Here is a 25,657-nt window from a genome sequence, read left to right as displayed (position 1 = left end):
TAAATCTCTAATAATGTATCTACAAATATACATTTACAGTATTAACTATCTGCAAGATCAGTGTATGAATATTGAGTAATGTATAAGGTAGTTAACAGACAAGGCCCACTTGTCCACAGAATGAGGCTAGCAGGAGAGATGACCATGACACAGCAGCAGTGGAGATCATGGCATACATAGTGATCCACTTCCCAGCTCTGCTTCTATTAATAAGCCCATGGAGGGAGAATAAATGGGTCTAGACTTCCTGGGCTAACCAAATCACCTTGGGTCAGCATTGTCTGATTCTCCCATCCCTAACCAAGTTCCAGCCTGTGCACAGGCTCTCCTTCTAACCAATCATTTATGTCAAATTGGCTTAACTGGAAAATTCTGCACAACACCGCATCACGGTTGTTATCCATTCAGAAAGCATTGATGTATGAACAACAGGGGAAACATGTCACATACCTGCCAGGCCACGGCCAGTTTGGAGATCTCTCTGCCTGACATGCCCTCTGCCCGCTTTGCGATGTCCGAGCACTTCTTTCCATAGTCAAACTGAGCCAGCTTCATTCTCCTGCAGGGACAGAGGCAGAGGAAGATGGAGACAGAGGGGGATTAGAGACAGAAACAGGTCTGAATGGCATCCTGTCTGTCAGAGGAAACAGGCCTGTGTTATGAGGTCTGGTCTGACTATGTCTGGAGAGACACTCCTTAAGTGGCCCAGCTCCTTCCACCAGCTGGCTCTGTTGTCAGCATGTTGTTGTTGATCCTGGTCCAGTTCCCAGTGCCCTATATGCCCCTCTTCCTCTCAGGCTCCAGGCCCTCAGAGACCCACTTTAATTAGTGACACCACGGCTACGGCTGGCTGGGCTCCTGCTTAGTGCTGGGTCACCTGCTCTTAAATACCTGCTCCTGACACTCCACAGCTCTCAGCCAGAGGTCATTTACATGGAACAGGACAGGGAGGTGCCTCCCTCCTCCCAGGCACCCAGTGTTAATGCCTGTCCCCATGTGTTCGTGGGTAGGTGTGTATGTGCCACTGTATGCAGATGACTCCAAGGCTGCATTTACACAGGCAGCCCAATTCTTTTGCCACTAAAAAGGGTACCATTTTGACCAATCAAATCTTTTGCCAAAAATTGGGCAAAAGATCAGAATTGGGCTGCCTGTTTAAACACAGCATAAGTGTCTGGGAGTAGCTAGTTACTTGACATCAGAACAGTTGCATTATGCATCCCAGTATAGGGGTGCTTGTGAAAGTGCCCTATTTAAACCTGTGCTGCCATGTCGTGTGGGTGTAATGCTGTATGACTCACTGTCTTCCCCCTGTGGCAGGCTCCAGCACATATCTGTCAAAGTACAGACGCACCAGCCTCTCCCTCTCATCAGGACCCGGCAGGGCGAAGTTTACTATCTCGTCAATGCGGTCGTTGATGGCCCAGTCAAACTGCTCCGGCTGGTTACTGGCCAGCACCATCATGAACCTGGAGGGGGAGACGACACAACAGTGGTACAACAAATCAAATCAAATTGATTTATATAGCCCTTCTGACATCAGCTGATATATCAAAGTGCTGTACAGAAACCCAGCCTAAAACCCCAAACAGCAAGCAATGCAGGTGTAGAAGCACGGTGATTAGAGCGCTGTAATATCTGAGGGACATGGTACATCAGAGGTCTTGGGCGTAGATATGAAATGTCTAAATAGAAGAAGTGGTTGTAGAGCTGACTTGTTACTCTGCTCTCCAGTGCGATACAGGAATGCGTTCAAAGTGGCTCTGAGCTCTTCACTGATCTTTTCCTGCAAACAGAGAGAGACAACTTGAATTCTGTTTTCCAATATTTCTACAAGATCAGAGTTTTGGTTGTGCTATGAAATACAGGAAGGTAGAGAACAGACTTACAGTAGACCTCTTGCGAAGGAATGCATCGGCTTCATCAACAAACAGCAGCAGGCTGTGTCAGAGGAGAGAGAGGGTTGCATTAGCAGAGCTGCACTGGTCTTACATCATTCTCTGTACATTGTTTAATGTGCATGTCTGTGTAATGCAAGTGCAAATGTATGTAATGTCAAGTTGTCTAGACGCTTACGTTACATGGTTGCACACGGTTACATCATGGTTACATTTACATGAAGTTCTATAAATAGTGTGATGCTACTGCGAGTGAGGCTAGCATACCCGCGGCGACTGGTGTTGGCCCAGTCAAAGACTTTGTGCATAGCGGTGACACCCTCACGGCCCATGGGCGCCACATCTCCACCAGTCATGATGGCATAGTCCATCCCAGAGTGCACTGCCAGCTTCTACTCAGAACACAGAGAGATAGTTACCAACATATACAGATACCAAGATAACACCTCTTGTCATAGACAAGATGAGTCGGTGCGGGACCTACCTTGGCGAAGAGGGTCTTGCCAGTACCCGGTGGGCCATACATGAGAATGTTCCTGTAGAGCCCCTTGTTCTGACGCGTGTTCCTAGTTGCTATAGCAATATCACGTACACGTTCTTCTAAGTTAGGCTGTGCGGAGCAGAGGGAATAATTAATTTCAGGGAGATCAACATTTCGGCTCAAAGCAGGGCTGCAAAAACATACGTGTGCACAGCATTCTCTATGAATGTCCCTAGCCGCGTCCTCAGAGCATGCACAGACCAGCTGGCTGGTTTGTTTACGGGCATATTCAATCTCTCCCTATCCCAGTCTGCTGTCCCCACATGCTTCAAGATGGCCACCGTTGTTCCTGTACCCAAGAAGGCAAAAGTTAACTGAACTAAATGACTATTGCCCCGTAGCACTCACCTCTGTCATCATGAAGTGCTTTGAGAGACTAGTCAAGGATCATATCACCTCCACCTTACCTGCCACCCTAGACCCACTTCAAGTTGCTTACTGCCCCAATAGATCCACAGACGATGCAATCGCCATCACTCTGCACACTGACCTATCCCATCTGGACAAGAGGAATAGCTATGTAAGAATGATGTTCATTGACTATAGCTCAGCATTCAACACCATAGTACCCTCCAAACTCATCATTAAGCTCGAGGCCCTGGGTCTGAACCCCACCCTGTGCAACTGGATCCTGGACTTCCTGACGGGCCACCCCCAGGTGGTGAAGGTAGGAAACATCACCTCCACTCCGCTGATCCTCAACACTGGGGCCCCACAAGGGTGTGTGCCCAGCCCCCTTCTGTACTCCCTGTTCACCCATGACTGCGTGGCCAAGCACGCCTCCAGCTCAATCATCAAGTTTGCAGACGACACAACATTAGTGGGCTTGATTACCAATGACGACGAGACAGCCTACAGAGAGGAGGTGAGGGCTCGGAGTGTGGTGCCAGGAAAACGACCTCTCCCTCAACGTCAACAAAATTAAGGAGCTGATCGTGAACTTCAGGAAACAGCAGAGGGAGCACAGTGGAGAAGGTGGAAAGCTTCAAGTTCCTTGGCATACACTTCATGATGAATAACTGAAATGTACCACCCACACAGAAGAAGGTGAAGAAGGCGCAACAGAGCCTCTTCAACCTCAGGAGGCTGAAGAAATGTGGCTTGTCACCTAAAACCCTAAATTCTTTACAATTATTTACTGCACAATTGAAAGCATCCTGTCAGGCTGTATCACCGCCTGGTATGGCAACTGCTCCGCCCACAACCGTAAGGCTCTCCAGAGGGTAGTGCGGTCTGCACAACGCATGACCGGGGCAAACTACCTGCCCTCCAGGACACCTACAGCACCCGATGTTACAGGAAGGCCAAAAAGATCATCAAGGACAACAACCACCCGAGCCACTGCCTGTTCACCCCGCTATCATCCAGAAGGCGAGGTCAGTACAGGTGCATCAAAGCTGGGACCGAGAGACAAAAACAGCTACTATCTCAAGGCCATCAGACTGTTAAACAGTCATCACTAGCACATTAGAGGTTGCTGCCTATAGGCATTGACTAGAAATCACTGGCCACTTTAAGGAATGGAACACTTGTCACTTTAATAATGTTTACATATCTGGCATTACTCATCTCATATGTATATACTGTTTTCTATGGCATCTCATTCACTTAATAATGTTTACATATTTTGCATTACTCATCTCATATGTATATACTGTATTCTATACTATTCTACAGTATCTTACTCCGTTCCACTCTGATATACGTCGTCCATTTATATATAGTCTTAATTCATTCCTGGTAGCCTAGTGGTTAGAGTATTGGGTAGGTAACCGAATGTTTGCTATATTGAAACCCTGAGCTGACAAGGTAAAAAATCTGTTGTTTTGCGCCTGAACAAGGCAGTTAACACACTGTTCGTAGGCCGTCATTGCAAATAAGAATTTGTTCTTAACCGACTTGCCTAGTTAAATAAAGGTAAAAAAATAAATAAAAAATCCTACTCAGATGTGTGTATTTATATGTTGTGTAATTTGTTAGATATTACTGCACTGTCGGAGCTAGAAGAACAAGCATTACACTACACCTGCAATAACATCTGCTAATCACGTACAGTGGGGAGAACAAGTATTTGATACACTGCCGATTTTGAAGGTTTTCCTACTTACAAAGCATGTAGAGGTCTGTAATTTTTATCATAGGTACACTTTAACTGTGAGAGACGGAATTTAAAACAAAAATCCAGAAAATCACATTGTATGATTTTTAAGTAATTAATTCGCATTTTATTGCATGACATAAGTATTTGATCACCTACCAACCAGTAAGAATTCCGGCTCTCACAGACCTGTTAGTTTTTCTTTAAGAAGCCCTCCTGTTCTCCACTCATTACCTGTATTAACTGCACCTGTTTGAACTCGTTACCTGTATAAAATACACCTGTCCACCCACTCAATCAAACAGACTCCAACCTCTCCACAATGGCCAAGACCAGAGAGCTGTGTAAGGACATCAGGGATAAAATTGTAGACCTGCACAAGGCTGGGATGGGCTACAGGACAATAGGTAAGCAGCTTGGTGAGAAGGCAACAACTGTTGGCGCAAGTATTAGAAAATGGAAGAAGTTCAAGATGACGGTCAATCACCCTCGGTCTGGGGCTCCATGCAAGATCTCACCTCGTGGGGCATCAATGATCATGAGGAAGGTGAGGGATCAGCCCAGAACTACACGGCAGGACCTGGTTAATGACCTGAAGAGAGCTGGGACCACAGTCTCAAAGAAAACCATTAGTAACACACTACGCCGTCATGGATTAAAATCCTGCAGCGCACGCAAGGTCCCCCTGCTCAAGCCAGCGCATGTCCAGGCCCGTCTGAAGTTTGCCAATGACCATCTGGATGATCCAGAGGAGGAATTGGAGAAGGTCATGTGGTCTGATGAGACAAAAATAGAGCTTTTTGGTCTAAACTCCACTCGCCGTGTTTGGAGGAAGAAGAAGGATTAGTACAACCCCAAGAACACCATCCTAACCGTGAAGCTTGGAGGTGGAAACATCATTCTTTGGGGATGCTTTTCTGCAAAGGGGACAGTATGACTGCACCGTATTGAGGGGAGGATGGATGGGGCCATGCATCGCGAGATCTTGGCCAACAACCTCCTTCCCTCAGTAAGAGCATTGAAGATAGGTCGTGGCTGGGTCTTCCAGCATGACAACGACCCGAAACACACAGCCAGGGCAACTAAGGAGTGGCTCCGTAAGAAGCATCTCAAGGTCCTGGAGTGGCCTAGCCAGTCTCCAGACCTGAACCCAATAGAAAATCTTTGGAGGGAGCTGAAAGTCCGTATTGCCCAGCGACAGCCCCGAAACCTGAAGGATCTGGAGAAGGTCTGTATGGAGGAGTGGGCCAAAATCCCTGCTGCAGTGTGTGCAAACCTGGTCAATAACTACAGGAAACGTATGATCTTTGTAATTGCAAACAAAGGTTTCTGTACCAAATATTAAGTTCTGCTTTTCTGATGTATCAAATACTTATGTCATGCAATAAAATGCAAATTAATTACTTAAAAATCATACAATGTGATTTTCTGGATTTTTGTTTTAGATTCCGTCTCTCACAGTTGAAGTGTACCTATGATAAAAATTACAGACCTCTACATGCTTTGTAAGTTGGAAAACCTGCAAAATCGTCAGTGTATCAAATACTTGTTCTCCCCACTGTATATGTGACCAATAAAATGTGATGTTTCTTTCATACATGTGCTGGGTATAATATCGATACGAGACTCTAAGGTATGGCTCTCTGGTGCTCAGGTGTGTGCTGAGTGTCGGTACTCACACTGAGCACTACTCCCTCCAGGGCATCCTGAGGTTTACTTGTGAGGCGCTTTGACATCTAAGAGAGGGGAAAAAATCAGAAGATGCACCTTCATCGTACTAAAAAAATGTGGGTTTTGGAAACTTAAGTTAATCACAATAAAAAAACACCAAAAGCATCAGACAAAGGACGTATACAGTGCATTCGGATAGTATTCAGACCCCTTGACTTTTTCAACATTTTGTTACGTTACAGCCTTATTCTAAAATTGATTAAATCAGGTTTTTCCCCCCTCATCAATCTACACACAATACCCCATAATGACAAAGCAAAAACATGTTTTTATAAATGTTAGCACATTTATAAATAAAATATATAAATATCACATTTACATAAGAATTCAGACCCCTTTACTCAGTACTTTGTTGAAGCACGATTACAGCCTCGAGTCTTCTTGGGTATGACGCTACAAGCTTGGCACACCTGTATTTCTTCTCTGCAGATCCTCTCAAGCTCTGTCAGGTTAGATAGGGAGCGTCGCTGCACAGCTATTTTCAGTTTGATCAAGTTCAAGTCCGGCCTCTGGCTGGGCCACTCAAGGACATTCAGAGACTTGTCCCGAAGCCACTGCTGCGTTGTCTTGGCTGTTTGCTTAGGGTCGTTGTCCTGTTAGAAGGTGAACCTTCGCCCCAGCCTGAGGTCCTGAGCACTCTGGAGCAGGTTTTCAACAAGGATCTCTCTGTATTTGCTCCGTTCATCTTTCCCTCGTTCCTGACTAGTCTCCCAGTTCCTGCCACTGAAATACATCCCCACAGCATGATGCTGCCACCACCATGCTTCACCGTAGGAATGGTGCCAGGTTTCCTCCAGAAGTGACGCTTGGCATTCAGGCCAAAGAGTTTGAACTTGGTTTCACCAGGCCAGAGAACCTTGTTTGTCCTTCAGGTGCCTTTTGGCAAACTCCAAGCGGGCTATCATGTGCGTTTTACTGAGGAGTGGCTTCCGTCTGGCCACTCTACCATAAAGGCCTGATTGGTGGAGTGCTGCAGAGATGGTTGTCCTTCTGGAAGGTTCTCCAAATTCTACAGAGGAACTCTGGAGCTCTGTCAGAGTGACCATCGGGTTCTTAGTCACCTCCCTGACCGAGGCCCTTCTCCCCCGATTGCTCAGTTTGTCTGGGCGGCCAGCTCTAGGAAGAGTCTTGGTGGTTCCAAACTTCTTCCATTTAAGAATGATGAAGGCCACTGTGTTCTTGGGGACCTTAAATGCTGCAGAAATGTTTTGGTACCCTTCCCCAGATCTGTGTCTTGACACAATCCTGTCTCGACGCTGTACAGACAATTCCTTTCACCTCGTGGCTTGGTTTTTGCTCTGACATTATGTAGACAGGTGTGTGCCTTTCCAAACCATTCCAATCAATTGAATTTACCACAGGTGAACTCCAATCAAGTTGTAGAAACATCTCAAGGATGATCAATGGAAACAGGATACACCTGAGCTCAATTTCGAGTCTCATAGCAAAGGGACTGAATACTTACATAAATAAGGTATTTATGTTTTTTATTTCCATAAATGTGCAAACATTTCTACAAACCTGTTTTCACCTTGTCATTATGGGGTATTGTGTGTTGATTGATGAGGGGAATAATTTTTTTTTTTTTTTACCTTGATCGGGTGCTTGATCGCCTCCGCTACAGTGATGCGAGAAGTCTCTCTGACCAATGAGGGCTTCCCGAGTCGGGCCTCAATGTAGCGCCCTGCCACAGCTGTGGCGTTCCGGGCAGAATACACACCTACAGCCAGCAGAGTCAGTCCTGCCACCTGGTGGTGTGGGGAGGGGAATTACACTACATTTAGAGACGCTCCAAGGACAACTCAAATCAGATATAAACATATAACATATCATACACTCAACAATTAGTTAGTGAGCATTTCTCCTTTGCCAAGATAATCCATCCACCTGACAGGTGTGGCATATCAAGAAGCTGATTAAACAGCACGATCATTACACAGGTGCACCTTGTGCTGGGGGACCATAAAAGGCCACAAAAATGTGCAGTTGTCACACAACACAATACCACAGATGTCTCAAGTTTTGAGGGAGCATGCAATTGGTATGCTAACTGCAGGAATGTCCACCAGAGCAGTTGCCAGATAATTTTATGTTAATTTCTCTACCATAAGCCACCTCCAATGTTGTTTTAGAGAATTTTTTTGTACGTTCAACCGTCCTCACCACCGCAGACCACATGTATGGCATCGTATGGGCGAGCGGTTTACTGATGTCAACGTTGTGAACAGAGTGCCAAATGGTGGCGGTGGGTTATGGTATGGGCAGTTATAAGCTACAGACAACAAACACAATTTAATTTTATCGATGGCAATTTGAATGCACAAAAATACTGTGACGAGATCCTGGGGCCCATTGTGAGGCCCATTGATTTTTAGGGTATTTGTGACCAACAGATGCATATCTGTATTCCAAGTCATGTGAAATCCATAAATTAGGGCCTAATTCACTTATTTCAATTGACTGATTTCCTCATATAAACTGTAATTCACTAAAATCTATGAAATGGTTGCATGTTGCATTTATATTTTTGAGTCATTGGCAGTTTGCATAAGGATGAGCATAAACAAGTATGTAGAGTGGAAGGAAGGTTTCACCGTAGCTGTAACTTTATCCCAGTCCGACACAAAAGCCTGGAATCCTTCCCCAAACACAGCACCTGCAGTCCTGAAAACACACAAATATACAGAGACAGTCAGGTCTCCAATAGTATCTATCTTTATGGTCTGTAGTGTAATACACAAGGTGTGTCTCAGCATATAGTCTCTAGTACAGCATGTCTTTGGCTCAGCGTATAGTCTTCATAGAGTATGTCCTTGTCTCAGCGTATAGTCTCTAGTCCAGAATGTCCTTGTCTCAGCGTATAGTCTCTAGTCCAGAATGTCCTTGTCTCAGCGTATAGTCTCTAGTCCAGAATGTCCTTGTCTCAGCGTATAGTCTCTAGTCCAGAATGTCCTTGTCTCAGCGTATAGTCTCCAGTACAGCATGTCCTTGTCACAGCATGTCTTTGCCTCAGCGTATAGTCTCGTAGAGTATGTTCTTGTCTCAGCGTATAGTCTCTAGTCCAGAATGTCCTTGTCTCAGCGTATAGTCTCCAGTACAGCATGTCCTTGTCACAGCATGCCTTTGTCTCAGCGTATAGTCTCGTAGAGTATGTTCTTGTCTCAGCGTATAGTCTCTAGTACAGCATGTCTTTGTCTCAGCGTATAGTCTCGTAGAGTATGTTCTTGTCTCAGCGTATAGTCTCTAGTACAGAATGTTCTTGTCTCAGCGTATAGTCTCTAGTACAGTATGTTCTTGTCTCAGCGTATAGTCTCTAGTACAGCATGTTCTTGTCTCAGCGTATAGTCTCCAGTACAGCATGTCCTTGTCACAGCATGTCTTTGCCTCAGTGTATAGTCTCTAGTCCAGAATGTCCTTGTCTCAGCGTATAGTCTCTAGTACAGTATGTTCTTGTCTCAGCGTATAGTCTCTAGTACAGTATGTTCTTGTCTCAGCGTATAGTCTCTAGTACAGCATGTTCTTGTCTCAGCGTATAGTCTCCAGTACAGCATGTCCTTGTCACAGCATGTCTTTGCCTCAGTGTATAGTCTCTAGTCCAGAATGTCCTTGTCTCAGCGTATAGTCTCGTAGAGTATGTTCTTGTCTCAGCGTATAGTCTCTAGTACAGTATGTTCTTGTCTCAGCGTATAGTCTCTAGTACAGTATGTCCTTGTCTCACCGTATAGTCTCTAGTACAGTCTGTCTGTGCTCTGCTGCCTTCAGGCGGATCTGCTCACGGATGATGTCTGCGTTTTCCCGCTCAACGCGTGCCCGCGCTTTAGATTCCGCCTCTACGCGTAGCAGCTCATTCTTGTGTCTCAGCTGCATCTCGTGCTCAATTGTTGCTGCGTGGAGAGGATACATTAGTGGACATTTTGTGATTGCCAGACCCCATATGGCTATATTGACCAGTGAACATAGAAGCAGAACCATATTCCTGGAGGCTGCGTGAGAATACTAAATGGGGTCAGTACCTTTCCTCATGGCTTCCTGTTTAAGCACAGAGTCCTCCTGTTTCCGAAGGTTGTCCTCATTCAGGGCTTGCTGAGGACACCAAGGAGAGGCCACACTCAGTCAGTTGGACATGGCATTTTCACTGTACATCTTTATAGCCTAAACAGGACTGAATTGATATTGCAGCTAATGGCAGTTGATCTTACCTGTTGCTTGAGTTGATCCTCATACCTCTGTCTAGCAAGTCTGTCTTGGAACTGTGCTCTCTGTGAAGGGATAGAGAAGGTAACCATAGTAAAACATGTATGGCGCCCTCTGCTGGACAGATATGTAATCCCTTGTTCCACTCCCCTCATTGTAGTCTCTGTTTCAACAGAATTAAAGCTAATTGTGCAAACAATTTCAAGCTTACAGACACAATTCTACTCTCTACAAACTCCTCAAAATCTCTTAACTACTACAGGGAAAATGCTTCCTTCTACAGTTTACCCATACATGATGATCCATGCTATCAGCCCATCATTGACCACATACTATGTAGTACAATGAATACTACTGCACAATCACCCCCTCTGCAGTACCACTAAACCCTTCCTCTGCTCTCCTCTCACCGATTGATGCTGCTTGGTCTCCTCGCCGACAGTTTTCCTCCTCTCCTCCCCTTGAATACGCAGCTGATCCCCCTTCAGCTGCTCCACTGCCGCCTCGTACTCCTTACACCATCACACACACAAAGGGAACAATTAGCATGATCAGATTTAAGATAGTACTGTTTTTTGGTGTCCTACACATTACTCTGCATGTGCCTTGTTTAGTGCAACTGTACCTTGATTTTGGTCTGGTGTTCCATCTGAACAGATTGCTCCTGCATGCGAGCCAGATCCAGGGCCTCTTTGGCATGACCTGAAATTAAGACAAGGTATTGGACATTAGTTGTTCAGATATACGTTTCATTTAATGACGGTAGCTATATTCCAACTATACTAAACAAAAATATAAAACGCAACATGTAAAGTGTTGGTCCCATGTTTCATGAGTTGAAATAAAAGATCCCAGAAATGTTCCGTAAGCACAAAACGCTTATTCCTCAAAAAAAGTTATTTTCCAAATTTGTTTACATCCCTGTTAGTGAGCATTTTATTCTTTGGCAAGATAATCCATCCACCTGACAGGTATGGCATATCAAGAAGCTGATTAAACAGCATCGTCATTATACAGGCGCACCTTGTGCTGGGGACAATAAAAGGCCATTCTAAAATGTGCAGTTTTGTCACACAACACAATGCAACAGATGTCTCAAGTTGAGGGAGTATGCAATCGGCATGCTGATTGCACAAATGTCCACAAGAGCTGTTGCCAGAGAATTGTATGTTAATTTCTCTACCAGAAGCTGCCTCCAATACTGTTTAAGAGAATTTGGCAGTACGTCCAACCAGCCTCACAACCACAGACCATGTGTAACCACGTCAGCCGAGGACCTCCACATCAGACTTCTTCACCTGCGGGATCGTCGGAGACGAGCCATCCGGACAGTTGATGAAAGTGAGGAGTATTTTGGTCTGTAATAAAGCCCTTTTGTGGGGAAAAACTTGTTCTGATTGGCTGGGCCTGGCTCCCCTGTGAGTGAGCCTGGGTCCTGAGTGGGTGGGCCTATGCCCTCCCAGGCCCACCCATGACTGCACCCCTGCCCAGTCATGTGAAATCCATAGATTATGGGCAAATTAATTTCAATTGACTGATTTCCTTATGAACTGTAACTCAGTAAAATCGTTAATTGTTGTATTTATATTTTTGTTCAGTATACTTTGAAATTCTAAGTGTAATGCTTGCATGTTTGACTAGAGCAAAGTTTAACTATATACTGACTAGAGCTATTTGGCAAAGGGTGTGAAAGAATGACCTTTGCACCGTTCACCTTGAATACACTAAATTCCAACATGAATGAAAATGTGCAGAACAACGTTCAAACCAAGCAGTGAAACCTGTGATTCTCGTTTACTACAGTGTTATATTCTACTGACAGTGTCATCGGGATTTGATAGTTAGTTTACTAGATTAGATACCCGTAGGAACTAGGAGAATATATGTCAGACACCGGCCCGTGTTGCATCAGCATCACTGCTTAGGCTGTAAAGCATGCTGCGGGTGCATCGGTCTTATTGGGGATATAAACTAAATGTTTCAAGCTAGCTACTAGCTCTACAGTACTATATATAATAGAGTTATCATGCAAGACACTTACGAGACTTGTCGAGATCCTTCGCCGCTTGGGCCGCTCGCTCCAGCCCGGTTGGGTCGAAGTTACTCCATTTGTCCTTGGGTTTATCTCCGCCACCTCCGGAGCCGCCAGCCGGTGGAGGGGGTGGCGGTGGAACCGGGAATTCCGGGGGAGCCTCGGGCTGCCCCTTATTCAGGCCGAACAGCCAGGACATGTTTCGGTAAACGGAGAATAAGCTGCAGCCCAGGCGGGTAAAGGTGATCAGGTTTGGCTGTCAGTCGCTACACTTCCTCCACACGCGTGTCACGCTGCCGTCTTTGCGCAAGTGCAGGAGAGGACAGATTTTCCCTGAAAGACAAGCATGCTGATTGGTTACGAGGAAAAATATATTACTCTCATTGGTTGTCCTTTGCAGAGGTCAAACATGTAGTCACACCCATAAGAGGGTATGGTAGCCGCAATGGCCCAAAACAGGAAGGTCTTATAATTAACCTGAATAACTTCACTGGAAGGCCATGTCACAAAATTAATTGATAGTTGCATCATACGCGGAGTTTTTGTTGGACTTCGTTCAACAGAAAGCAGTTTCATTGGAATGTATTAGCTAACATTTTATATGCTGTTTGGATATCTACGTAAGACAATGCAGTAGCATTTTAAGGAAACCTGAATTTAATTTTTAAACAAATTAAATTGACAGTTAGTGAATAATTATGAACATTCTATGTAACAATTACTTTGGACAAAGTTGCACAGTACTAATTTAAACATTAGTTATGTAAAGTGCTTTACATAACCTCATTTAGTCGTGGTCTTAGAAACACTAAATTGAGACCACCACTCATTAGGAGAAAGTACATAATGTTTCATTGTCATATATTTGTGTAACATTAGCAACAACAATATCAGAACACTGAATAGATAAAATGTTTTATTTACTAGACAATCATTTTCCAAATGTATTGACAAATACACAATCACACATATATACATAGACACAAGGCATTACAAATGAAGGTCAAGTATTTTCTCTGTAACTCTGGCCCCTGACCACCACTCAACCATCTATGAATACCATCCCATTAAGTGTAGTTTGGAGCTGGATTCTGTCTGTATCCATTCAGTAATCATGATTCAAAGAGGGATTAAATGGTTGCAGGGCAGAACTGTGTTGGTCGTATTGCAGGTAAGGAAAATGGGTTATTGGATGGGTGGGTCACTTGCAAAGAGGTGGTATGGTGTCCATTGCAATTGCCTATGGAGGAGGTGGCTAGATCACTGTAGCGTGACGATGCGTGAGAAGACACCAGGAGGCTCTTTGCCGTCGCTCAGCGCTGCACCGAATCCCTCCTGTTGCCTCGCCCTGGCCAGCTTTGCAAGAGACAGGAATGACTTAGGTTCTGTGATGGCAAGGTCGCTCAGAACACGTCGATTCACCTCAACACTACTCTGTAACGGGAGAGAAAAGGGATGGAAGTGTAAATAAATATACACCTTGAACTAACAAAAATCTAAGGAGAACTTAGGATTTGAGTTACAACATTAAGGAGTGGGATAAGAGGGTAGTGCAGAGGGTTTTTACAGTAAAGTACATAAAATCAATCATGTAACATTCTATTTGTACCATTCATCCCTATTTGTTATTAATATATAACATTTTCAGTGAATCCCCTCCAGCTAATGTTTTTCTTTTCTAAGTATCTTCTGTGCTCTGATTACATGTGGTTGCCCTCCTAATAGAGCCGCTGCATCATTGTAAATCAGACCTTGGGAACAAAAATGCCATACAGCGGTGTACTGAATTCTCACTAGCTAGACAGAGTGGTAACTAGGTTAAGACATATACTGTAGGCCTACTGTACTGACCTTCACCAGGTTGTGCATAAGGGCGGGGTACTTCATGCCGTGCTCCCGTGATGCTGCCGCGATGCGTGAGATCCACAACTGATGAAAGACATTGTTTTAGGATCACACAATAGCAATCATCTACATTAGAGGTCGACCGATTAAATCGGGGCCGATTTCAAGTTTTCATAACAATCGGAAATCTGTATTTTTGGGCGCCGATTTGAAGTTTTTTTTTTTTTTTTTTTTTTACACCTTTATTTAACTAGGCAAGTCAGTTAAGAACACATTCTTATTTTCAATGACGGCCTAGGAACAACAGATTTTTAACCTTGTCAGCTCGGAGGATCCAATCTTGCAACCGTACAGTTAACTAGTCCAATGCTCTAACACTGATTACATCGCACTCCACGAGGAGCCTGTCTGTGCCGCGAATGCAGTAAGCTAAGGTAAATTGCTAGCTAGCATTAAAAACTTATCTTATAAAAAACAATCAATCAATGACTGTCATTGCTCCAATGTGTACTTAACCATAAACATCAATGCCTTTCTTAAAATCAATACACAAGTATATATTTTTAAACCTGCATATTTAGCTAAAAGAAATCCAGGTTAGCAGGCAATATTAACCAGGTGAAACTGTGTCATTTCTCTTGCGTTCATTGCACGCAGAGTCAGGGTATATGCAACAGTTTGGGCCGCCTGGCTCTTTACAAACTAATTTGCCAGAATTTTACGTAATTATGACATAACATTGAAGGTTGTGCAATGTAACAGGAATATTTAGACTCACGGATGCCACCCGTTAGATAAAACACGGAACGGAATAAACGTTTTGTTTTCAAGGTGATAGTTTCCGGATTAGTCAAAGGTATATGGTTTAGAGAGAAATAGTCGATAATTCCTGTAATAACTTGCGGCTGAACTTGAAAGGGGTCACTCTGTTATTTTACCGTTCATGTCTTCCATAGAGAATATCTTGATCTACTTCAAATAAGGTCTGTGTTTCGTGCAGGCTTAAACCGCCTCGACATTTTGATACCCGTGTAAATCTCACTAGGATAAGGTAACGTTTGTCAACATATTTTCATAAATCCACTCTATAAAAAAAATGATCTTCGCTTATAATTTAGCCAATATTGAGCAGAGTTACCTTGTCCTATGGATATCTACACAGTTATAAAATTGGCACGGTGGTGTAAGCCTACACGAAACACAGACCTTATTTTAAGTGAATCTAAAAAAATATCCTATGGAATAAATGAAGGAACCGCTTTTCAGATTTTGCTAGGTGTCATGGGAATTATGACTCGCACTTTGGTCGTCAATTCTTACCATGCCCATTATTAAAATAAAATTTCCTGCATATAGAAATGACAGTTTTTGTTTTCAACATTCATCACAGGTAACTTAAACTCTATTTTTATTCAAACAGTTGAGAGTATTTGTCTCCTAAGCAGACTCTTCAGTATCATTGTCACTTCAGAGCTGTGTGTATGTTTATTTATGTATTATATTAAGTTAAAATAAAAGTGTTCATTGTTAATTAGGTATTGTTGCAATTGTCATTATTACAAAAATGTGTGTGTGTATGATATATATATAAAATTGTATTTTTAATAAATCGGCCTTGGCTTTTTTTGTCCTCCAATAATCGGTATCAGCGTTGAAAAATCATAATCGGTCGACCTCTAATCTACATGTAGCTGATTATCATAAGGATGAGAGGAGAGTTCTTGATGACATGTTAGGGTGCACATATAGATCTAGGGTATAGCATAGCTAGCACATCAGATTAGATGTATCAATGACATGGCTATAATTCTGAACATGCTCTTACCGTACGCATGTTACGTCGTTTTATTTTGCGAGCCTTAGTAGCATATACAAAGGCCCTTCGTACTGCCCTCACTGCCAGGCTGTAGCATCTGTTCTTTCTACCTCTGAAGTGCTGATGGACACAGATAGGGGAAGAGAAATACAGATGGGAATGGGCAAAAAGGGTAACACACTACAAGGGTATGAGGGTTCTTTGGAGCCAAGTTCATTTTAACTCTGACAATACAGGAAGTGAATTGAAATGAATGAATTGAAAAGTCCATGGAAATAACATTGCACAATTTTAATTAATCCCCAGGATAACATTTAATTGAACCCAAATGGAAAGGTAGATTGGTTTTTACTTCATTGACGTTAATTGGCAGATGACCTCTAGTAACGTTACTCAGGTAAAATTGAGAAACATCTTCGTTTCTTAACCACCTAGCTAGGTTGCTAACTAAATAAGACGACTAGCTATAACGTTACCACACTTGTACACTGTATCTGCATGACATGTGCAAGAGGTGAGTAGGACTAGCTACAACAGGCCTAAAATTGGCACAGTCCTCCTCTTTGGAATGAGACTAGCCCTAAAATAAGTACCAGACAGCTATTTGGGAAACTAGCTGAAATGCTTCGTATGTAATTTCTAGCTATCTTAACTAGCATCATAACTAGTTAGCTATATAACGTTAATAGATGAGTCACCTGCAGTGTAAAACTGTCACTACGGTGAGTAAAGGTTGCATACAAAGCAGCTAAATTCTGCAATGTCAATTAAATAGAATAGCTAGCTAACTGTCAGTCAATGGCTGGCTAGCTAGTAGCTACAGTGCTAACTTACCCGTGCATTACTGAGAACTTCTTGAACCTTCCAATATCGATCAGGTCCACGATTGCGGATCCAGCAAGATAAAGTCAAAAACACCATCTTTCTTTCGTAAAGATTTTGATACGATCCTGTAGTTTTCCCTTTGTCAACCCCAATGGATTAGATGACCTTTATGCAGCACGGGAGATCACATGTGTACACTGCTTTTTGCAGACTAGCTAGTATTATGCCGGCAGCACAAATGATGATGTCAAATTGGAATGTTAAAAAGGAAACCTTCTAAATAAAATCCCGCATTTCAAAACATTACAGTGTGGATAACGAATTCAAAAGATATTGCATTTTAATCAATTGCCACTTTTATTATGCCAATAACAAAATACAAAAAGTAATTTAAAAAATAATTATATATATATATATATATATACAGTACCAGTCAAAAGTTTGGACACACCTACTCATTCCAGGGATTTTCTATATTTATACTATTTTCTACATTGTAGAATAATAGTGAAGACATCTAAACTATGAAGTAACACATGGAATCATGTAGTAACCAAAAAAGTGTTAAACAAATCTAAATATATTTAATATTTGAGATTCTTCAAAGTAGCCACCCTTTGCCTTGATGACAGCTTTGCACACTCTTGGCATTCTCTCAACCAGCTTCACATGGAAGGCTTTTCCAACAGTCTTGAAGGAGTTCCCACATATGCTGAGCACTTGTTGGCTGCTTTTCCTTCACTCTGAGGTCCAACTCATCCCAAACCATCTCAATTGGGTTGAGGTCAGGTGATTGTGGAGGCCTTGGTCAAATAGCCCTTACACAGCCTGGAGGTTTGTTGGGTCATTGTCCTGTTGAAAAAGAAATTATAGTCCCACTAAGCGCAAACCAGATGGGATGGCATATCGCTGCAGAATGCTGTGCTAGACATGCTGGTTAAGTGTGCCTTGAATTCTAAATAAATCACTCAGTGTCACCAGCAAAACATCCCCACACCATCACACCTCCTGTAGAAAGGCCCATGGAGTTGGTGGAATCGTCCTTTAATTCATGGCCACTTGCTCAGCTGGGCCAGGGGCGTTTCAATTGGTATAGAATCAGCTTGATCCCCTCTGTCAAATACGCTTGGACCTTATTTTTTGGTATTTTCTCTGAAAATGAAAGAATCAAAGAAAATTAGAATTAAAAAAAGGTTTATCCCCTGGTTCTACCGTGATCTTGCAGAGTTACTACACCTCAATAATTGCATTTGGTGAAAGGCTCGGCACACACATACTCTTGTTCAGACAAATGAGAAAAAGTGCACTGAGGCTACCCGGAAGGCCAAAGTTAGTTACTTTAAGAAGCAGTTCTCTCTCTGTGTGTCAAACCACAAGAAGTTCTGGGAAACGGTTAAAGACCTGGAGAATAAACCCTCCCCCTCACAAGCTGCCCATGTCCCTTAAAGTTGATGATGTGGTTGGTACTGACAAGAAGCACATGGCTGAGCTTTTTAATCACCACTTCATTAAGTCAGGATTCCTATTTGACTCAGCCATGCCTCTTTGCCCGTCAAACATTTCCTCATCTCCCACCCCTTCTAATGCAACTAGCCCCGATGCTCCTCCCTCTTTTCCCCCTGCCCCGCTACAAATTATTTCCCTGCAGGTGGTCAATGAGTCCGAGGTGCTAAAGGAGCTCCTTAAACTTGACCCCAAAAAAACATCTTTCTTCTTTAAGGTTGCTGCCCCTATAATCGCCAAGCCTATCTCTGACCTTTTTAACCTGTCTCTCTTCTCTGGGGAGGTTCCCATTGCTTGGAAGGCAGCCACGGTTCATCCTATATTTAAAAGGGGAGATCAAGCTGATCCTAACTGTTATAGGCCTACTTCTATTTTGCCCTGTTTAACAAGTGTTGGAAAACTTGTCATTAATCAACTGACTGGCTTTCTTGATGTCTATACTATTCTCTCTGGTATGCAATCTGTTTTCCGTTCAGGTTATGGATGTGTCACTGCAACCTTAAAGGTCCTCAATGATGTCGCCATTTCCCTTGATTCTAAGCAATATTGTGCAGCTATTTTTATTGACTTGGCCAAAGCTTTTGATACGGTAGACCATTCCATTCTTGTGGGCCGTCTAAGGAGTATTGGTGTCTCTGAGGCCTGGTTTGCTAACTACCTCTCTCAAAGAGTGCAGTGTATCAAACCAGAACATCTGCTGTCTCAGCCACTGCCTGTCACCAAGGGTGTACGCCAAGGCTCGATCATAGACCCCACGCTCTTCTCAATTTACATCAGCAACATAGCTCAGGCAGTAGGAAGCTCTCTCATCCATTTATATGCAGATGATACAGTCTTATACTCAGCTGGCCCCTCCCCAGATTTAGTGTTAAACACTCTACAACAAAGCTTTCTTAGTGTCCAACAAGCTTTCTCTGCCCTTAACCTTGTTCTGAACACCTCCAAAACAAAGGTCATGTGGTTTGGTAAGAATAATGCCCCTCTCCCCACATGTGTGATTACTACCTCTTGAGGGTTTAGAGCTTGAGGTAGTCACCTCATACAAGTACTTGGGAGTATGGCTAGACGGTACACTGTCCTTCTTTCAGCACATATCAAAGCTGCAGGCTAAAGTTAAATCTTGACTTGGTTTCCTCTATCGTAATCGCTCCTCTTTCACACCAGCTGCTAAACTAACCTTGATTCAGATGACAATCCTACCCATGCTAGATTACAGAGACATAATTTATAGATCGGCAGGTAAGGGTGTTCTCGAGCGGCTAGATGTTCTTTACCATTCGGCCATCAGATTTGCCACCAATGCTCCTAAAAGGACACATCGCTGCACTCTATACTCTTCTGTAAACTGGTCATCTCTGTATACCTGTCTCAAATCCCACTGGTTGATCCTTATTTATAAAACCCTCTTAGGCCCCACTCCCCCCTATCTAAGATATCTACTGCAGCCCTCATCCTCCACATACAACACCCGTTCTGCTATTCACATTCTGTTAAAGGTCCCCAAAGCACACACATCCCTGGGTCGCTCCTCTTTTCAGTTCACTGCAGCTAATGACTGGAACGAGCTGCAACAAACACTCAAACTGGACAGTTTTATCTCAATCTCTTAATTCACAGACTCAATCATGGACACTTACTGACAGTTATGGCTGCTTTGAGTAATGTATTGTTGTCTCTACCTTCTTGCCCTTTGTGCTCTTGTCTGTGCCCAATACTGTTTGTACCATGTTTTGTGCTGCTACCATGGTGTGCTGCTGCTATGTTGTGTTGCTACCATGTTGTTGTCATGATGTGTTGCTACCATGCTGTGTTGTCATGTGTTGCTGCCATGATATGTTGTTGTCTTAGGCCTCTCTTTATGTAGTGTTATGTTGTCTCTCTTGTCGTGATGTGTTTTTTTCCTATATTTTTATTACATTTATTTTTATTTTTAATCCCAGCCCCCGTCCCCGCAGGAGGCCTTTTCCTCCTTTTAATGAGTTGAGATCTGTCGGACATTTCCACCTGACCTAATTAAAGCTCCCCTGGCCCAGCTGAGCAAGTGGTCATGAATTAAAGGATGATTCCACCAACTCCATGGGCCTTTCCACAGCCATCCCGGGAATTTGTTAAATTCCAAACTCCTCAAAAGGCTCATCGCTCCACGTCCTCTGTCATCTCAGGGAGAGGAATTAGTTGGGCAACTGATCGGATATATGTCCGGTTCTTTACCTGGATCTCCACTGATCTAATACAACCGTCGGTCCCAGGCATGGTCTTGGTGATATGGCCCACCAGCCAGGAGGCTCGAGGCACTTGAGGGCCCACTATCATTACTACTTGGCCAATGTCCAGGCTGGCCATTTCTTTCCACCATTTCCCTCTGTGCTGTAGGCTTGGTAGGTAATCCCGAATGAATTTGGCCCAGACATGGTCAGCCAAGATCTGACTGTGTCGCCACCGGTGTCTGCCAACGAGGTTGGTATCAGCATACATGGCTTGAGGAAGTGACGCATCTCGGCGCCTCATCAGGAGCAGATTTGGTGTAACAGGATCTGGGTCAGCGATGTCTGCAGAGAGATATCCCAAGAGTTTGGAGTTCAGTATCCCTTCTACCTCTAGCAGGACGGTCCGCAAGACAGTTTCAGTGACAGTTTGGTCCCCCAGGACAACTCATAAGGCCGACTTCACAGATTTGATCTCTCGCTCCCATGTTCCTCCAAAATGAGGAGCTCCTGGAGGGTTAAATTTGAAGGAGATTTGTTGGTCCATCAGTTGATCCTGGAGGCTTGGTTCCATTGCTTGGAAGGCTTCCTTCAACCTGGCTTCTCCTGCCTTGAAGTTTGTGCCCGTCAGCCAGAATCTCGTAGGGTTTCCCCTGTCGGGAGATAAACCACCGTAGGGCCATGAGGAAGGCTTCAGTATCCAAACTCGCTTATAGGTCCAGGTGGACACATCTAGTTGTCAAATACTTGAACAGAATGACCCAGCGCTTCTCCACATGACGACCTAGCTTGATCGTAAAGGGGCCAAAGTAATCTACTCCTGTTGACCAGAAGGGGAGTGTAACGGTTGTCGTCGGTGGAAGGAGAGGACCAAAGCGCAGCGTGGTTAGTGTTCATCTTATTTAATGAAACTGAAACTGAACACTTCAAATTACAAAACAACAAAGTGAAAACCGAAACAGTTCTATCTGGTGCAGACACACAAAGACTGAAAACAACCACCCCCAAAGCGTCCTTTGAGCGGCGACCCTTGCCGCCGACCTTGGCCTGGGAACCCTAATAAAGGGCCCCACTGGACTGAGGAGCGCCTCTGGACTGAGGGACGCCTCTGGACTGAGGAAACTCTTCCGGACTGAGGGGCAGCTCCGGACTGAGGGGCAGCTCCGGACTGAGGGGCAGCTCAGGACTGAGGGGTAGCTCATGACTGAGGGGTAGCTCATGACTGAGGGGTAGCTCATGACTGAGAGGTAGCTCATGACTGAGAGGTAGCTCATGACTGAGAGGTAGCTCATGACTGAGAGGTAGCTCAGGACTGAGAGGTAGCTCCGGACTGAGGGGCAGCTCCGGACTGAGGGGCAGCTCCGGACTGAGGGGCAGCTCCGGACTGAGGACAGCTCTGGACTGAAGGACAGCTCCGGACTGAGGGGCAGCTCAGGACTGAGGGGCAGCTCAGGACTGAGGGGTAACTCAGGACTGAGGGGTAGCTCATGACTGAAAGGCAGCTCATGACTGAAAGGCAGCTCATGACTGAAGTGCAGCTCTGGCAGCTCCTGACTGGCGGGCGGCTCTGGCGGCTCCTGACTTGCGGGCGGCTCTGGCGGCTCCTGACTGGCGGGCGGCTCTGGCGGCTCCTGACTGGCGGGCGGCTCTGGCGGCTCCTGACTGGCGAGCGGCTCTGGCGGCTCCTGACTGGCGGGCGGCTCTGGCGGCTCCTGACTGGCGGGTGGCTCTGGGGGCTCCTGACTGGCGGGCGGCTCTGGCGGCTCCTGACTGACGGACGGATCTGGCGGCTCAGGACAGACGGGCGGCTCTAGCGGCTCAGGACAGACGGGCGGCTCTAGCGGCTCAGGACAGACGGGCGGCTCAGATGGCGCTGGACAGACGGGCGGCTCAGACGGCGCTGGACAGACGGGCGGCTCAGACGGCGCTGGGCAGCTCAGACGGCGCTGGGCAGACGGGCAGCTCAGGCGGAGCTGGACAGACGGGCAGCTCATGCGGTGCTGGACAGACGGGCAGCTCAGGCGGCGCTGGACAGACGGGCAGCTCTGGCCTGCTGAGGCGCACAGTAGGCCTGGTGCGTGGTGCCGGAACTGGTGGTACCGGGCTGGGGACACGCATCTCAGGGCTAGTGCGGGGAGAAGGAACAGGGCATACTGGACCCTGGAGACGCACATTAGGCCTAGTGCGTGGTGCCGGCACTGGTGGTACCGGGCTGGGGACACGCATCTCAGGGCTAGTGCGGGGAGCAACAACAGGACGCACAGGACTCTGGAGACGCACAGGAGGCGTGGTGCGTGGTGTAGGCACTGGTGGTAATGGGCTGGAGACACGCACCATAGGGCTAGTGCGTGGAGGAGGAACAGGGCTCTGAAGACGCACAGGAAGCCTGGTGCATGGTGTAGGCACTGGTGGTACTGGGTTGGGGCGGGGAGGTGGCGCCGGAAATACCGGACCGTGCAGGCGTACTGGCTCCCTTGAGCACTGAGCCTGCCCAACCTTACCTGGTTGTATGCTCCCCGTCGCCCGACCAGTGCGGGGAGGTGGAATAACCCGCACCGGGCTATGTAGGCGAACCGGGGACACCATGCGTAAGGCTGGTGCCATGTAAGCCGGCCCGAGGAGACGCACTGGAGACCAGACGCGTTGAGCCGGCTTCATGGCACCTGGCTCAATACTCAATCTAGCCCGGCCGATACGAGGAGCTGGTATGTACCGCACCGGGCTATGCACACGTACAGGAGACACCATGCGCTCTACTGCGTAACACGGTGTCTGCCCGTACTCTCGCTCTCCACGGTAAGTACAGGGAGTAGGCGCAGGTCTCCTACCTGACTTCGCCACACTCCCTTTTATCCCCCCCCCCCCCCTCCCAATAAATTTTTGGGTTGTACTCGCGGGCTTCCAGCCTTGCTTCCGTGCTGCCTCCTCATATCGCCTCCTCTCGGCTTTAGCTGCCTCTAGCTCTTCACGAGGGAGGCGATATTCTCCCGGTTGTGCCCAAGGACCCTTTCCATCCAGTATCTCCTCCCATGTCCATGAATCCTTTGTGTATTGCTCCTGTTGCTGCTTGACACGCTGCTTGGTCCGGTTTAGGTGGGTAATTCTGTCACGATCGTCTATGGGTGAGAGAGAGGACCAAGGTGCAGCGTGTGCAAAATACATTCTCTTTTATTTAAAAAACACGAAACGAACACTGAATACAAACTAAACAAAACAACAAACGACCGTGAAGCTAACGACGTAAGTGCAATGACAAGCAACAAACGTTCAACATAGACAATTACCCACAAAACCCAAATGCCTATGACTGCCTTAAATATGGCTCTCAATCAGAGACAATAAACCACAGCTGCCTCTAATTGAGAACCAATCTAGGCAGCCATAGACATACAAACACCTAGACAAGACACTGACCCATTAAACGTACAAACCCCTAGACAAACCAAAACACATACATTCCCCATGTCACACCCTGACCTAACTAAAATAATAATGAAAACAAAGATAACTAAGGCCAGGGTGTGACAATACCATGCCTTCTTAACTGTCCGTGGAAATATTAATTAAGTTGTAGTGATTTGAATTAAATCTAAAACTTCAGTCTCACAGACAACATGTTAATAGTGTATAACAAGAGGTATTACAGAGTGTTATGAATTTGATTATGATAATGCTATCTCTTACCTATCCAGCTTTGAGTCTGGGTCAGCTCCATACTGTACCCCAAATTTGAGCTTGACTACATTGATGTGCATGCAGGAGCGCAGACACTCCACCATCACCATGCCCCTCACACGCACTATGCTACTGTCCAGGTTGTTTCTGCATCCCTCCCAGCATGAACTACAGTAGCTATGACAGGGGAAAGGACATGAGGGTCGTGATCATTAGACACCAAAGAAGGAGAAGCGTGGGGCCAGCACCTCAAACACTAACCCTGCAGAAAGAGACACAATTATGTAACTCTTCTGATGAATGGAAAAGTGTTGCAGTTGACAATCATCAATGCAGGAGGAACACATGTTGAATGCAGCCTTGCTTACCACGGTGTCCCTGAACACAAGCCTTCCCCAGTGCATGGGCCTCAAAAGTCAGGGAGCAGTTTTTTTCCATCTGGTAACAACACAGTATATTGGTATTGAGTGACACAATAACATACATCAATGTAGACAGTTAAAAGTTAAAACAGACATATATGGGCCCTTAATCAGAATGCACTATACAGCATGAAATAATTACTATATTCTGCATGGACAAACAAACCTCTGAGCCTGACAGATTCTCTCCAGAGCAGTCTAAGGCTGTTTATAAAAGCCAAATAAATGCTTAGTCACTGGTATGACAATAATATCACTAGCAAGCTATTACAGTTGTCACTCAGCAATAAAGTGAAGTGCATTACAGCCTAACAAAACTCTGGTAAGGAGAATTCACAGCTCTCATTTTTTAACTGCATTTGTCAGAGAAAGTGTGCAGAGACACATGTTTGACTGACTAACTAACTAATACAAATGGTGCAGAAATCAAATGTATCACAGCAGTCTAAACCCAGCTCACGTTCCCTATTAGTGGGTGAACAATCCAACGCTTGGTGAATTCTGCTTCACAGGGATAGGAAGAGGGGACAGCGAAGGATCAAAAAGCGACGTCGCTATGAACGCTTGGCTGCCACAAGCCAGTTATTGTGGTAACTTTTCTGACATCTCCTGCTTAAAAGCCAAAAATTCAGAAGGATTGTGAGGCCCCGCTTCACGGTCTGTATTCATACCGAAAATCAAGATCAAGCGAGCTTTTGCCCTTCTGCTCCACGGGAAGTTTCTGACCGTTTGACAGGTGGACCGCCCCAGTCAAACTCCCCACCTGCCACTGTCCACAGAGCGGGTCGCAACTGGCGCGAGCACCCGGGGCTCACCTCCCCGCCTCACCGTAAGTGAAAAAACTATACGAGTAGTGGTATTTCATCGGCGGCC

At 45.3% G+C, this 25,657-nt stretch overlaps 2 protein-coding genes across 2 annotated transcripts in view; both read right to left on the bottom strand.

The window, feature by feature from the left end:
* The window catches only part of atad3 (ATPase family AAA domain containing 3), a 31,888-nt gene that overhangs the window by 948 nt on the left and 5,283 nt on the right, over window positions 1-25,657 (bottom strand). Inside the window, exons 2-18 of the mRNA XM_071375144.1 lie at window positions 24,731-24,800; window positions 24,372-24,624; window positions 12,504-12,827; window positions 11,088-11,164; window positions 10,873-10,974; window positions 10,468-10,527; window positions 10,282-10,351; window positions 9,987-10,152; window positions 8,863-8,932; window positions 7,861-8,016; window positions 6,217-6,273; window positions 2,383-2,508; window positions 2,166-2,290; window positions 1,890-1,941; window positions 1,716-1,786; window positions 1,302-1,469; window positions 451-559 (exon numbers count right to left, since the gene is read on the bottom strand). Coding sequence (XP_071231245.1) covers window positions 451-559; window positions 1,302-1,469; window positions 1,716-1,786; window positions 1,890-1,941; window positions 2,166-2,290; window positions 2,383-2,508; window positions 6,217-6,273; window positions 7,861-8,016; window positions 8,863-8,932; window positions 9,987-10,152; window positions 10,282-10,351; window positions 10,468-10,527; window positions 10,873-10,974; window positions 11,088-11,164; window positions 12,504-12,693 — 1,599 coding nt within the window. The 5' untranslated portion in view covers window positions 12,694-12,827; window positions 24,372-24,624; window positions 24,731-24,800. The remainder of the gene's footprint in view (window positions 1-450; window positions 560-1,301; window positions 1,470-1,715; window positions 1,787-1,889; window positions 1,942-2,165; window positions 2,291-2,382; window positions 2,509-6,216; window positions 6,274-7,860; window positions 8,017-8,862; window positions 8,933-9,986; window positions 10,153-10,281; window positions 10,352-10,467; window positions 10,528-10,872; window positions 10,975-11,087; window positions 11,165-12,503; window positions 12,828-24,371; window positions 24,625-24,730; window positions 24,801-25,657) is intronic.
* On the bottom strand, window positions 13,398-17,247 carry mrpl20 (mitochondrial ribosomal protein L20). Its single transcript, XM_071375243.1, has 4 exons — window positions 16,990-17,247; window positions 16,165-16,275; window positions 14,346-14,423; window positions 13,398-13,928 (listed from the first exon to the last, which is right to left on the bottom strand). The coding sequence occupies exons 1-4, from the start codon at window positions 17,074-17,076 to the stop codon at window positions 13,755-13,757; spliced, it is 450 nt and encodes a 149-aa protein (XP_071231344.1). The 5' UTR covers window positions 17,077-17,247; the 3' UTR covers window positions 13,398-13,754.

This window comes from Salvelinus alpinus, chromosome 2, assembly GCF_045679555.1.
Source record: "Salvelinus alpinus chromosome 2, SLU_Salpinus.1, whole genome shotgun sequence".
NCBI classification, from domain to species: Eukaryota; Metazoa; Chordata; class Actinopteri; order Salmoniformes; family Salmonidae; genus Salvelinus; species Salvelinus alpinus.
The sequence above is the reverse complement of the archived record's forward strand: the minus strand, read 5'-3'. Positions and strand labels throughout refer to the sequence as shown.